General features: G+C 50.9%; 1 protein-coding gene across 3 annotated transcripts; it reads left to right on the top strand.

The window, feature by feature from the left end:
- Positions 1-1498: 1498 nt before the first annotated feature.
- Positions 1499-11158, top strand: LOC125538683 (putative amino acid permease 7). 3 transcript variants are annotated; one of them, XM_048701952.2, is made up of 8 exons: positions 5965-6037; positions 8677-8809; positions 8949-9182; positions 9313-9406; positions 9593-9807; positions 9923-10056; positions 10184-10411; positions 10514-11158. In XM_048701952.2, exons 2-8 carry the CDS (start codon positions 8740-8742, stop codon positions 10913-10915), a joined length of 1377 nt encoding a protein of 458 aa, XP_048557909.1. In that variant the 5' UTR covers positions 5965-6037; positions 8677-8739; the 3' UTR covers positions 10916-11158. The 3 variants fall into 3 exon arrangements, with proteins under 3 accessions (XP_087400474.1, XP_048557908.1, XP_048557909.1); XM_048701951.2 differs by lacking the exons at positions 8677-8809; positions 8949-9182; positions 9313-9406 and adding exons at positions 1501-1877; positions 2006-2242 and having other exon boundaries at positions 5944-6037; XM_087544348.1 differs by lacking the exons at positions 5965-6037; positions 8677-8809; positions 8949-9182; positions 9313-9406 and adding exons at positions 1499-1877; positions 2006-2242.
- The last annotated feature ends 2215 nt before the right edge of the window (positions 11159-13373 follow it).

The raw sequence follows: 13373 nt of genomic DNA, 5'->3' as shown, positions 1-13373 counted from the left end.
TTCAAATCAACCTGGGGCCTAATGTTGGGGATATAACTACTAGGTATGACCCGCCCAGGGGGGCAGGTCATTTCACTGGCGGCTTAAAATAACGAGGCCCAAGAAGAGATGAAGATGGCGGTTCATAGAGCAAACTTATTGAAGGCCCAAGACCCGGGGACGACTTGAGGCCCATGGATGTGAGCCGCCATATGTTTAACTTGTACTGTAAGGCAAGCTTAGTTAGTTACCGAGTTGGACACATTGTGTATGAGCCGGCCGGAACTCTGTAAGCCACCGGGCATCAACCTGTATATAAAGGGGTGACCCGACGGCGGGTTAACTCAAGAAACAATTGAACGAGAACTAGGTCAAGCGTATTCGCTCCATGGTAATCGAAACCCAAGCAATACAACCTAAAGCAGGAGTAGGCTTTTACCTCGTTGAGAGGGGCCTAACCTGGGTAAACTCTCTGTGTCCTTTTTCCCGTTTAACCCCTTCAACCTAACCTAGTTGCGATGGCTCCACACCTAAATCCTTTTGCTAGGGCATCTGCCGTGTTAAGTCCACGACAGCCGCCATGCATCGGTACGGGGTAGTGGCGCGTGGATCTGGCCGTCTCGGTGTGGGCAGAGTGGTCAAATCCCTATATCCGAGCCGATGCCAGCTCGAAGAGCGCCTCATGGAGAGAGGTTGCCTCCGGCCGCCGGATCCTTACCAAATTTCATCCTGGTCTTTAGGCTGAGAGGCTATTGCGGCTTAGTAAAGCCAGAGGGCGAGGGGCTTCATCGGCTCTGGGTTTCATGCTCCACGTCGTCGGTGGTTTTCTACAGCAGTTTCGACGGCGGAAGACACTGGCATTGAGCATCTTCGGCTTGTACGGAGAAGGCGATGGACCAACTCTGCTGCAGTTTGGTGGTGGCAGCCGCACTGTTTGTATCCTTTATGTATGTTTGTATTTGTACGAGTTCATGTACTGACTTCCTTGTCCTTGATGTATAAATACAAGTAGCGCGTATACCTACGGGTGTACGCTTTCAAAAAAAATGTCAATGTCTGCTTTTGTTTAATAAAATATGTCAGAAACGTCAGGAATATGGGATGTTTAAATGAAAATCATCGGACTTTCATGAAAATCATGCGGTTTGTTTAAATTCCATTTGAAAAGTGTCCGGACGATTTGAGGTACACGGTTGTATGTCCGCCCTCTTGTGGATACGTCCGAGCATGCATGCGGACGGATACCGTGTCCATTCTAGGGGAGCTAAGTCTAGTGTACTTCACAAAATGCCAAACAGTTTACCCCTGCCCAGGTAAATCTGGTTTGTTCGGGAGAGATCCAGAATACTCGATTGTTCGAAGAACAAAACATGCATGCTGCAATGATTGCACATAGTAACATTCTCAAAACCAAATTTGGTTTCCGCATACAATCTGTGGCCCCGAAAGATTCGCTGCAATTACGGAGTGCCCCGCTGTACCTCCGTGTGAATTGACCACAGTGCAATCAAGCGGCGCCAAGTAGCAGCACCTCACCACACCGGTGTGGAGGCCTACACGCGGCGAACACTCGAGGAGCCAGTCACAGCAGAGCCTCTCACGCATGCGATTCCCGTTAGTACAATAGGTCTCTTTCCTCGTCCTCTCGATCCACCGACGCATCAGTGCCTCCTCAAATAACAGCTGACCGATCGAGCCACCATTTGCCAAGAAGTTTTCCAATCAGTTCAGCGAGGCTCCGTGATACGATTCCCCATCCGTGCTCTCCGCCGGCCGGCCGGGAAGGGAAGGGAGCGGAATTCCTCCGACGATGGCGTTCGGCGAAGGGGGAGGCGACGCCACGGCCCCTCTCATCTCCTCCGACGGGCCGAAGCGCCATCTCAACATCGTCAGGAACGGTGAGCGCCCCGCCCGGACCGAACCTCATCCCCGTCGATCCATCCATCGATCGGTTTCTTTGGATCCTTGTCTCTCGTTGCGTTTGGTCGTCGATGTTTGCTGACCCCGCCATTGGATTGGAACGCAGGGAACGAATGGACGGCGTCGGCGCACGTGATCACGGCGGTGATCGGGTCCGGGGTGCTGTCGCTGGCGTGGAGCATGGCGCAGCTGGGGTGGGTGGCCGGGCCGGGCATGATGGTGGTGTTCGCCTCCGTGACGGCGCTGCAGTCCACCATCTTCGCCGACTGCTACCGGTCGCCGGACCCGGAGCACGGCCCGCACCGCAACCGCACCTACGCGCACGCCGTCGAGCGCAACTTAGGTACGCAATCCACGTCCCGCCCGTCCTTTTCCGTTTCTTGGCATCTTTTCTGTCCAACTGTTCCTAATCCAAATCTTCAGACAAGATGATATTATAGTTAATGAGCGTGTAGCTGTATCCGTTCACTGTTCGCCGCGATTGAGTGACAGTCTGACAGAGACAACATAGCCACACATTGGGCATCAAGTTGTTAAACAAAGATACAGTGTCTTTTTTTAGCGTATTAAACAAAGCTACATGTGTTACACAAGGGGGGGGGGGGGCAAATTATGAAGTCACGTCTCTGTTCTTCTTGTCTTCCTTACCTATTCTTTCCATTGATGTCTCTGTCGCCCATGGTGCTTCTGTACCTTGCAATCTTCATCACATTATTGCTTCTGGTGTGTAACCGGAGCGAAGGAAACACAAACTCTGAGAGACACAGGAGCGGAGACGAGCACCACTGGAGCAAGAGATCGATCGAAGAAGGCTCGTGAATCTCGCGGCTGGACCAGGCATTCTGTGGAGCTCGTCAAAAGGGCGCGCAAACGGCTTGGGGGCACGTTCCTAATCAAACTGCCCCGCTGATTAGAGACCACTAATTTCTTTAATATAACTGGTCGCAGTGCACGGGTTCGTGTTTGGGACTGCAGAGCAGGACAGCTGGCTATGGCTAGCGGGACTGTCAAGCAACAACGGGAAGGGGGTGGTGGTCCGTTTGAGCTCGGCAAGGCATGAGACAAGTCTTACAAGTTACAGCCAATGTGCAGCTGCCGCGTGGGCGTGGCGCGGCTGTTTGATTTGTGACCCTAATCCGTAACCCCTGTGGATTCTTCCGCCGGACCAAACGTGCTTCTTTTTTTTTTTTGGGGGTGGACCAAACGTGCTTCGTCCATAATGAAGCGATACGGATATGCCAACATTGTTGGAAGTTTGGGGCAAGCGGGTCCAAAAGTCGGCGGCCCACCTTCTTTTTCAACGTGGCTACACCGTGAGAGTTTGGGGGCATGATTAAAGCCTAGCTTGGCTTGCACGATGTACACCCAACAGAGTGGGGAGGTATGGTTTCCGTGAAGCAATGGTGGAGCAGCGATGTTCATGATGTCACAACTTTGAAGGGCGTGTGTCTTTTATTGAGGCATCTCCAACGCTAGCCTTCAAATCGTTCGGACAAAACTTTTTCACAAATCGGAGACAAACTAAGGGGCTTCACGGCCGTCCGAACTGTAGCCATACCCGCTTCTGACCATCCTGACCCATCCAAAACCATCCTCCCTCGCGCGCGCACATTCCCACCCGTCGCTAGCTACCCGCTTTCATGCCTCTGCAGAGCGGCCGCTCCACATTGAAGTTGGCCCAGAGCGGACTAGACCTCTCACTGGCTCCAGCATTGAAGCCGCACACCGGCCGAGGGTGCGTCCCTGGTGTCTATGTTTGTTCAATGCTGGAAACGCGTTACTGAACGGGACAGGACATATATCTACCATGCCCGTTCAATGCCCCGTTTGTCCGTATGCCGCCATGAAGCAGGCTCGTCAGTCGAGAAACCCACTTCGGTATCATGCATTGATGCACCGCTCCACGTCCTTCTTCCTTGCACCACATTCGTCATGACTGCAGGCGGCAACGCTCTGTGGGAGAGCCTTTCAACGGAATGAAGCACGCTGGCCACTTGCTAGAGCCGTCGTGCCAGGCGGGTCGAGGCTGGCATGCCGGCCAGCTCACCCGAGGTCTCCGACGACGAGGACAACACCACGATGGAGACGGGCTCTCATAACACTGCACCGTATCCCGCGCATGTGCATGTCGGCTTTACCATGGAGCAGGCGCATGCGCACTTCAATGCCGCCAGTGCGGAAGAGCAGGCCGAGCCAGCGCCTATGTTGGCATTCTGGTAGGCGTGGGAGGAACAACGGTATAACATGTTCCTCCTAGAGCAGCCCCGGCTGGTGGGAAGGGTGTCAAATTGACGGCGAGCGCGTGAGCTAGGAGGCTGTGACGAACCCCAACTTCGTTGCAAGCAACGTGCGATATACGAGGTCGCCTGCCGCCACTCGCCCGGAGCAGGTCATCGCAGGGGCGCAGCTGCAGGCGATCACGGACAAGAAAACGCAAGTTGCGCCTCCTACGCGCCACCGACGAACTTTCGGGCGGGCCGGTGGGACGACGAGAGCATCGGCGCCACCATTTTCATCGTGGACCTCACGTCCACTAGTAGCGAACAAGGCACGGACTCCTTCGAGGATGAGTAGGGCATAGGAGGTGGCAGGGCCTTGTGTCCCATATGGGTCGGTCCGTCTCTCATGGTCTACTCTTCCTTGTTGGAGACCGCAGCTTCATTTCATCTGTCTTATCTCCGGTTAGGGCTGGACCAAAAGCTCGTAGCTCGCGAGCTTAATGAGCGCTCGATAGTTCGGCTCGTTAAGCTCGTAGCTCGCTTTTTAATGAACAGAGTCAATCATTGATTTTAGCTCGTTAATCTTAACGAGTTTAACGAGTGAGCTAACGAGTTTCACGAGTAGCTCGTTAAGCTCGTTTGTAACAACACAATACATATTTTTATCTTACGTGACAAACTTTTTGTAACTCCTCAACCCATCTATTTATCTAATCGACATATGAGGCAACAAACTACTTCATTTCTTTTTATAGTCACCATATTTCATCTTGCAAACCATACCTAGACATTTAACATGTATATGGTAACACATTATAATCTGTTAACAAGCGCTCGCGAGCGCTCATGAGCTTAATGAGTTTCAAACGAGCCGAGCTGAGCAGAGTTTTCTGCTCGTTAATCTTAACGAGCTTAACGAGCCGAGCCTTAACGAGCGCGAGCTTAACCAGTACGAGCTTAACGAGCCGAGCTGCTCGTTAGTCCACCGCTATCTCCGGTGCTCATGGAGACGAGGATGGAGGACGCGGTCCCAGGAAGGGAACAACACGTGCTGGGACACCGGAGGCCGCCGTAGGATAGGTTCAGGTCGGTACGTTTTTCTTTTATTTCTAGATATTCAAAATGTAATGATGAAAATTCGTCGTGTTCGCATGAATGTCGTCTAGTTTATATAAAATCTGTCATGTTTGCACGAATGTCGTCTGGTTAGGTCAAAAGGTTATTGAAATGTATGCGGACAACGTTGAATGTTGGCATCCGGCATTAGTGTCTGCGGACCGGTCCTCCCTTATCCGCGAACAGATGCTGGAGCAAATTTGCGAGCCAGCGTTGGAGATGCCCTTATGTTGCTTATCTAATGGAAAATCTAGAAGGAGCAAAATGCGAATGCCTTCCGCAACACCATGATTCTGATGATGGGTGTCATAGTTGCTAGAATTAAAAAGGAAGCATCTTTGTGGTGCCTCGCCGGGGTTAAATATTTGTGTAATGTAATACCGTGCGAGACTGAGAGTGATGTCTTGTATTTCGGCCTTTGGCCAATACCTCTAAAAATCTTCTTATTCAATGAAAGTGTCAAGCTTTTTGCATTGTTTCAAAAAATAAAAACATTGTTGGAAGTCGGAACCTACTAGCAACCCTGTTTCCGCTTTCATTATGATCTTTTGTATATTATTACTCTTTTTGTTTGTGAATTTGTATATTATTACTCCTAGCGTAAAAAGTTTAGTTCCTAATGGCTGGTCATTGACCCGCAAAAAAATAAAATAAAATAATGGCTGGTCATTTCTGGAAGAAAAAAAAATCATACTGTATTATTTGCCAGGTAGCAACAGCGCGTGGGTCTGCCAGTTTTTGCAGCAAACAGCCTTGTTCGGCTACGGCATTGCCTACACCATCACCGCTTCCATCAGCTTCAGGTACACTACTTTTCTTCTCATTTCATGTCGCTCGTTGCTGCGAAACCACCCTTCTTTCTTTTTTTATACGAGTGGCTGTACTGAGTGTTCGGCTTATGCCTTGATTTTTATCTAACCGACCCGTCGGCCTACCAGGCTCCCCACAAAGCCCGGTGCTGTTCTTTTCCCGGCCCATCCACGCAGTTTGACCCTCGGGCCATCCCAGTTTTTTTGTAATACTCCTAGAAAAACAGGACATCCAACTTGTTACTAAAGCTTGGATGGATCTCCAGGCCCAAAGTGGCCTCGAGACACTTCGTAGACCATAGATTGGGCCGGTAGGAGCCTAGCCCGTTTCCAAATGTCTGCTCTACAATTTCTAATTTCCAATTTGCCTAAAAATAAAAAAAATGCTCTACGATGTCTAATGGGCGCATGCTTGCCCCATGACTGTGAAAACAACGTACACATCAGTGTTCCCTCCCCGCACTGGCGTGCTGGCCGTTCTCCCTGGATGCCATTGCCAACTCGTCGTCTCCGGGTTGTCACGATCTATCTGGTGCTTAGCATGCGCGAGAATGTCGTGCCCAATTCGGCCGGAAGTGTCGTTTTCTCGAGCGACTACAATTGGACCGTCAAGTCAACAGAGAAGTTGAGAGAAAGCTACTGTACTACCCCAGCATGTACTCCTATATCTATCTGCAAGCTTGCACTAGCAGCGGCGGTAGGCTCCCCGCAAGTCCAAATACCCGGACTCTATCAGATCAGGCCAAGGGTGACGCCTCCTCGTGACCAACTGACCACTAGCACGTTCCTGGGTATGGCGCTTGCGAGCGAGTGACCATGGAAATGGTACCAATTTGGTAAAGTTGTTCGGTATTGATATCTAAGTATATTCTCAATAAAAATTGGTTAGGTGCATCAAGTCGAGAGGCTTTGCTTTCTTTTTGGGGTAAGATACGTAAAATTAAGGGACTACCATATGCTAGGTACTCCCTCCATTCCAAATTACTTGCCCGAGAAATGGAGATACATCCATTTCTGCGACGAGTAATTTGAAATGGAGATAGTACCTGAAAACGTTTTTTGCAGCGGCCACTTTTGTGAGGACCACTAGGTCTTGATTCAACGGCTGGAAATAGATCAGGCACTCTTCGTTCTTAAACTGATATTATTCCTCCTCTTGTTCACCCGTTGGCCTCCGCCCCCTTGGTCGGCGGGCGATGCCGCGCGTCGCCACATCGTCCCGCCCTCCCCCCAACGTCGTGCTAGCTGTCGCCCCCGGCCACCCCCCTCTCCCCCACCCATACACACACGCGCACGCACATGTCAAGTTTTTGACTCGCTCCTGCCAACTCCCACCCGTGCACAGCTCGGCCTCGTTGGCGCCGGCGCTCCTCATGCTGTCCTCACCTTTAGGCCCCTGTTTGGTTCGGCTGTGGATTTCTAAAAGCAGATGTGAAAAATCTGCTGTGGAAAAACAACTGTGGAAAATCTGATGTGAAAAGATGTAGGTCATTTGGCAAACCAGCTGATATAACTTTTTCAGATTTTGACCCGCAGCGGAATCAAATTTTGGAAAGCACGTCCTGGGCTGCTTCTGCTTTTGGTACATATTTTGGCAGCGGATTTCTGGAATCGGATTCTACTAGGTTCGTCCTTTGGTTCAGATTTTGCCGCGCGGCAGCGGAATCCGTCGATAAAATCTGAACCAAACAGGGCCTTGGCCTCGCGCTTTGTGAAAAAAGTGACGGTCAGGCCTAGCATTTGGCAGACACGGAAAATTTATTGTCAATCACTTATACTCTCATGTGTCAATTTATATTGCCTCTTTAGCCATTTTTTCTTAAGCCTTCTTCAACATTTACACAGCACCGTGGCATTTTCATGGTCATGCATAATTATCGACACATTGCCTATAAAGATTGGAGACAAGATCATAAACGATTGTGGGATGGGCATGGGCAGTCATTTGCTGCCAAATCTCGAGCATAGCATCCCACGCGGAAACGTCCTTCTATGTTGTACTAGTATGGTCCTAAGTCCTAACCCTTACGGCCCTACCTCTAGGTGCAGTTCAATGGACCAACCGGCTGCATGCATGTGCATTGGCAGCCCACATGCTAAACATAGCCCCTGATTATCTTCAGATCCAAATGCCATCACTACGCCGGTCCGAATCCACCGGAATTTATCCCGCGATCCTTGATTCATCATATCCGCATCCACATTTCCGTCACATTTCGGTCGATAGAGAAGATACTCTCACCAGATTCACAGACACTCGCCCAAGCTGGCCTGCGTATCTCCGGCGGTCCAGCTTCACTAATTCGGGCAAGGGAAAAAGTTACGGGATCCGCGTCCAAAAGAAGCGGACAGAATCGCGACGGCGACGGCACCAAAGATTCACGCACGCACTGGTCCGCGGAGGTTCACCGGCATGGCGATGCCTGTCTCACTCTCGTCTCGTCTCCGCTAGCTCCTTCTCCACCCGCTCGCCACGAACCAGCTGACAGTCAAAACCGATTGAGAAAGGGGCAACCTACCCGCTACGTCCCCGCGGGACCCACGCACCCACAGTCGCTACGTGCTCGATCGCTCCGGTCGTGTGCCGCCGTATAGCTCCGCGGTTCTTGGCTGAACCCCATTAATTCTTCCAGTCTCTTCCCGTGGAAGCGGCGCGAAGCTTGGCTTAGGGCGAGCCTCTGCGCGGTGCCGGGGCAATGGCGGTGCAGCACTCCCTCCAGGTGGTCGACGGCCGGTGCGACGACGACGGGAGCCCGCCCCGGACCGGTATGCATGGCGCCACGCACCTCCTCCTAAGTCCTAACACGCGATGCGCGGTTGCTTCTTCGTTTGCTTACGCTGCTGCTGCTGCCGCCGCCGGCCCGGCGACCGGCGTGTCCTGCCGTGCCGTGCCGTGCTGCTGCAGGGACCGAGTGGACGTGCGCGGCGCACATCATCACGGCGGTGATCGGGTCCGGGGTGCTGTCGCTGGCCTGGGGCGTGGCGCAGCTGGGGTGGGTGGCCGGGCCGGCGTGCATGCTGTGCTTCGCCGTCGTCACCTACGTCTCCGCCTCCCTCCTCTCCGACTGCTACCGCTGCCAGGACGCCGAGAAGGGGCCCAGGAACCGCTCTTACATGGACGCCGTCCGCGTCTACCTCGGTACTATCCTTTAGCAACCTACATATACTCAAGCATGCAAAGCTATTCAGCTTGTATGTGCATGTGCTACTGCTCGCCCGTGCTGTGGTACTGTGATTTGATCGGTGCATCACTCTGGCAACGTGCTCAGGCAAGAAGCAGACCTGGGCTTGCGGCTCGCTGCAGTACCTGAGCCTGTACGGCTGCAGCGTCGCGTACACCTTCACCACCGCCACTAGCATCAGGTAGCCGCCGCCTCGCCGGTCATCACCAGTTGCATCGCAGCGTCGGTTGAGCAAGCAAGAATCAAGTGGATTAATTGGATTACTAGAATCATTTTGCCTTCCCTTTGTGCTATTAGTAGTTTAGTACGTGCTGCTGCTCGATTTGCAGAGATACATAACTCAGATCGATTGTTTTGCATGCTGCAGGGCGATCCTGAAGGCCAACTGCTACCACGCGCACGGGCACGACGCGCCCTGCAGCTTCGACGGCAGCTACTACATGCTCATGTTCGGCGGGGTGCAGCTCCTCCTCTCCTCCATCCCGGACTTCCACGACATGGCGTGGCTCTCCGTCGTCGCCGCGGTCATGTCTTTCTCCTACGCCTTCATCGGCCTCGGCCTTGGCCTCGCCAGCACCATCTGTAAGTACTACGCCCTGCTTATCTCCCAGACCCGGACAGCCAGTCAGATTACTTAGTCGATGATCTCAGTATAAACGTTGAAAAATGACACAAAATTGACACGCTTGTTCTTCAGCTAACGGCGTCATCAAAGGGAGCATAACGGGCGTCCCAATGAAAACCCCTGTCGCCAAGGTATGGCGCGTCTCACAGGCCATCGGCGACATTGCGTTCGCGTACCCGTACTCCTTGATCCTCCTAGAAATTCAGGTAATACTCCTAGTATCATCCGTCTTTTCAGAATTACTTACTGTATTTGGTAGTACTGTCAGTAAACCACTGAGCAGGATGACACGTTGTTTTGTTTCGCTCGTGCATGTGCCAATACACACTGTAGGACACCCTCAAGTCGCCACCGGCCGAGAACAAGACGATGAAGAAGGCGTCCATCATCTCCATCCTGGTCACCACCTTCTTCTACCTCTGCTGCGGCTGCTTCGGCTACGCCGCCTTCGGGAACGACGCGCCGGGGAACCTCCTCACCGGCTTCGGCTTCTACGAGCCCTACTGGCTCATCGACTTCGCCAACGCCTGCATCATCCTCCACCTGCTCGGCGGCTACCAGGTACTACTGCCCAAAAGTCAAAAACCCTGAAACTCTGCAGAGCGATTTTATTACAGAATGCAGAGCTCTGAACTGATACGAAGCAAAACAAAATGTGAGCAGGTGTACAGCCAGCCGATCTACCAGTTCGCGGACAGGCACTTCGCGGAGCGGTACCCGGGGAGCGGGTTCGTGAACGACTTCCACACGGTGAAGGTGCCGCTGCTGCCGGCCTACAGGGTGAACCTGCTGCGGGTGTGCTTCCGGACGGCGTACGTGGCGAGCACGACGGCCGTGGCCATCTTCTTCCCCTACTTCAACGAGATCCTGGCGCTGCTGGGCGCGCTCAACTTCTGGCCGCTGGCCATCTACTTCCCCGTGGAGATGTACTTCATCCAGCGGAAGGTGCCCCGCTGGTCCACCCGGTGGCTCGTCCTCCAGGGCTTCAGCACCGTCTGCCTGCTCGTCAGCGCCTTCGCGCTCGTCGGCTCCATCCAGGGGGTCATCACCCAGAAGCTAGGCTAGTAATAGTGTAGTATCTTCGGGCTGGGATTGGGTTGCTCCTTTCTACTACTAGTGTGTCATAGCGACTGGGGAGCATTAGGTTTCTCCCTCCGTGCTGATGAACAAGCATGTTGTATCTGCTGGACCGCAGTGGCACGCCGTTTTCAGTGCCTTCGTTTCTGGCCGTGGCTGATGCATCGGACTGAAACCTGTACACATGTTAGATTGCCAGGTTACTTGAGTTGAGGAGAATGTTGGCAATCCTGTCCCGTGCAGCGCGATGTGCAGTTGCATAATTCAGAACTTGACTGATTGCTCAGCGTTGCCTGGTCATTCAGCATGCATAAAACATGCGCCTGCAGGGTCGATTTTACTGAAATGATGGGAAAGAACATGATCCGGGGGGGGGGGGGGGGGGGGGGGGGGGTTCTTGGGATTGCTTTGCCTGGCCTTGGTCTTCTTGATGACAAGGGTCAGAGAATAAAGTAGCAGCCTCATCTCAAGAGTGTAATGGCAGCGCAACACATATAAATGGTGCTACCGTACTCCATATGCTGTAAAGATCCTCGTAAAATAACTACGTCAAGATTAGTTTATCATCCAAAACAGTTCGGTCCTCTTGGGTTGGAGGCTTGGAATACTTTCTGATAAGACACACTATGAAAAAACGATAAGGGCATTTACAACCACATTTGCCTAATTTAGCCCTTTCTATGTCCACAGACAATTTGAGTTCACCCCTCTTATGTTCGTTGTTTACAACCATCCCCTCATTTCTTACCCCCATATCCATGCAAATTCATGCAATGTTGATCACGTAAAAACAAATCCATACAAAGCATACGTTAAAATTTCAGCATATTGCATCGGACAACCAAAAGGGACCACAATTCATCACCGTATTCTACTAAAACTGTACTAAAAATAAATTTAACTCGGACATGAGAAGATTCACCGCTTAGCCTTGCCCTACCCCTTGACATCGGCAGCGGTACATGGTCAAGATAGCGGTAGTGGCATATTTATGGGGAATTGAGGGTTATGGTTGTAGATGCTCCTTTGGCAAGTGCTAGGGTGCTGCCTATGTGGGGAGTAATCACACTCCTGTGGTGTGGGACTCTGGTGTTGACCACAGGTCAAAAAGTAGCAGTTTTAAATTTAAGAAATGCTGGATTATCAGGCCTGATTTTAAAGATTTAGTAGTAAAAGCCTGGACTAGCAGGTGTAATAGCAGTAACCCTGTGGATATCTGGCAGCACAAGGTGAGGACATTTCAAAAACTAGCCAGAGGCTGGAGTAGCCCTTAGAAGAGATAAGAAAGAGCTATGGCTGAGTATGATAGCTTAGACGTGAAAGCTGAGAGTGGAGACTTATCTGATAGTGATAGAATAAGGATGGATGACATCCTTAAAGAGTTACATGAGGTCTAGAAGGTAGAGGAAATTAAAGCTAGGCAAAGATCTAAAGATAGAGACATCTTGGAAGGGGATAGGAACAAAGTTTATTTTCACGCTATGGCTAACCAAATGAGGGAAAAAGTTATTCATGTTCTGGAAGGTGATGATGGTCCACTTAGTGATAATAAAGGGATGCAGAAAATAGCAATAGATTACTAACATAAGTTGTTTAGTTGGGAACCTAGACCAAACATAAATCTCCAAGAGGACTTCTATAATGCCTTTGAAATGGTGACCATAGAGTAAAATACAAAACTAGAAGCTTCCTTTTCTGAAGAAGAGATTATAGTTGTTGTTTGTGGATCTTACTCTGATGGGGCACCTGGGCCTGATGGGCTCCCTTTTATGTTTTATCAAGTTTTTCGGGATGTGGTGAAGGGAGATTTGATTAGAATGTTTAATGCCTAGTTTGAGGGTGATCTTGGTTTGTTTAGACTTAACTTTGCTATGATTACCTTGATCCCCAAAGAGAATGAAGCAAAAAACAATAAATAAGTTTAGGCCTATTAGTTTGCTTAATTGTTGCTTTAAGATTTTCACAAAAAGTATTGACTAACAGGTTGGCTGTAATCATGGGGAGACTGATTTCAGGCTTCCAGTGTGCCTTTGTAAGGGGTAGATTTATACTAGAGAGTGTTGTAACTACCCATGAGATTGTACATGTTGTGCATTCCTCTGGCAGACAGGGGCTTGTCTTTAAGATTGATTATTAGAAAGCTTATGATAAGGTTAATCTAGATTTCATATATGAGTTCCTAGCTATTAGAGGGTTTGGGTCCAAGTGGATAGGATGGATTAGAAATATCACACAGGGTGGCTTTGTCGGAGTTAAGCTAAATGGTGAGGAGAGTGATTTCTTCCTCACTGGAAAAGGATTGAGGCAAGGGGACCCTGTAGCCCCTCTACTTTTCAAGATGGTGGTGGATGTTTTACCTAGGATGCTAGTTAAAGGTTCTCATGTTGGGCTGGTTCAAGGGCTCTCCCCTAAGTTAGTTCCTGGTGGAGTGATGTGTTTGCAATGT

Source organism: Triticum urartu, chromosome 2A (genome assembly GCF_056163025.1).
Source record: "Triticum urartu cultivar PI428250 chromosome 2A, HENAU_Tu73, whole genome shotgun sequence".
NCBI classification, from domain to species: domain Eukaryota; kingdom Viridiplantae; phylum Streptophyta; class Magnoliopsida; order Poales; family Poaceae; genus Triticum; species Triticum urartu.
This window is presented reverse-complemented; position numbering and strand designations above follow the sequence as displayed.

What these genes read in the sequence shown, in the direction of transcription:
- LOC125538683 (XM_048701951.2), top strand. Translation starts at nt 1,790, where the DNA reads ATGGCGTTCGGCGAAGGGGGAGGCGACGCCACGGCCCCTCTCATCTCC. An exon ending in TCTCAACATCGTCAGGAACG is followed by an intron (nt 1,878 to 2,005) that starts GTGAGCGCCCCG and finishes ATTGGAACGCAG; the next exon opens with GGAACGAATGGACGGCGTCG. An exon ending in ACCGCTTCCATCAGCTTCAG is followed by an intron (nt 6,038 to 9,592) that starts GTACACTACTTT and finishes TGCATGCTGCAG; the next exon opens with GGCGATCCTGAAGGCCAACT.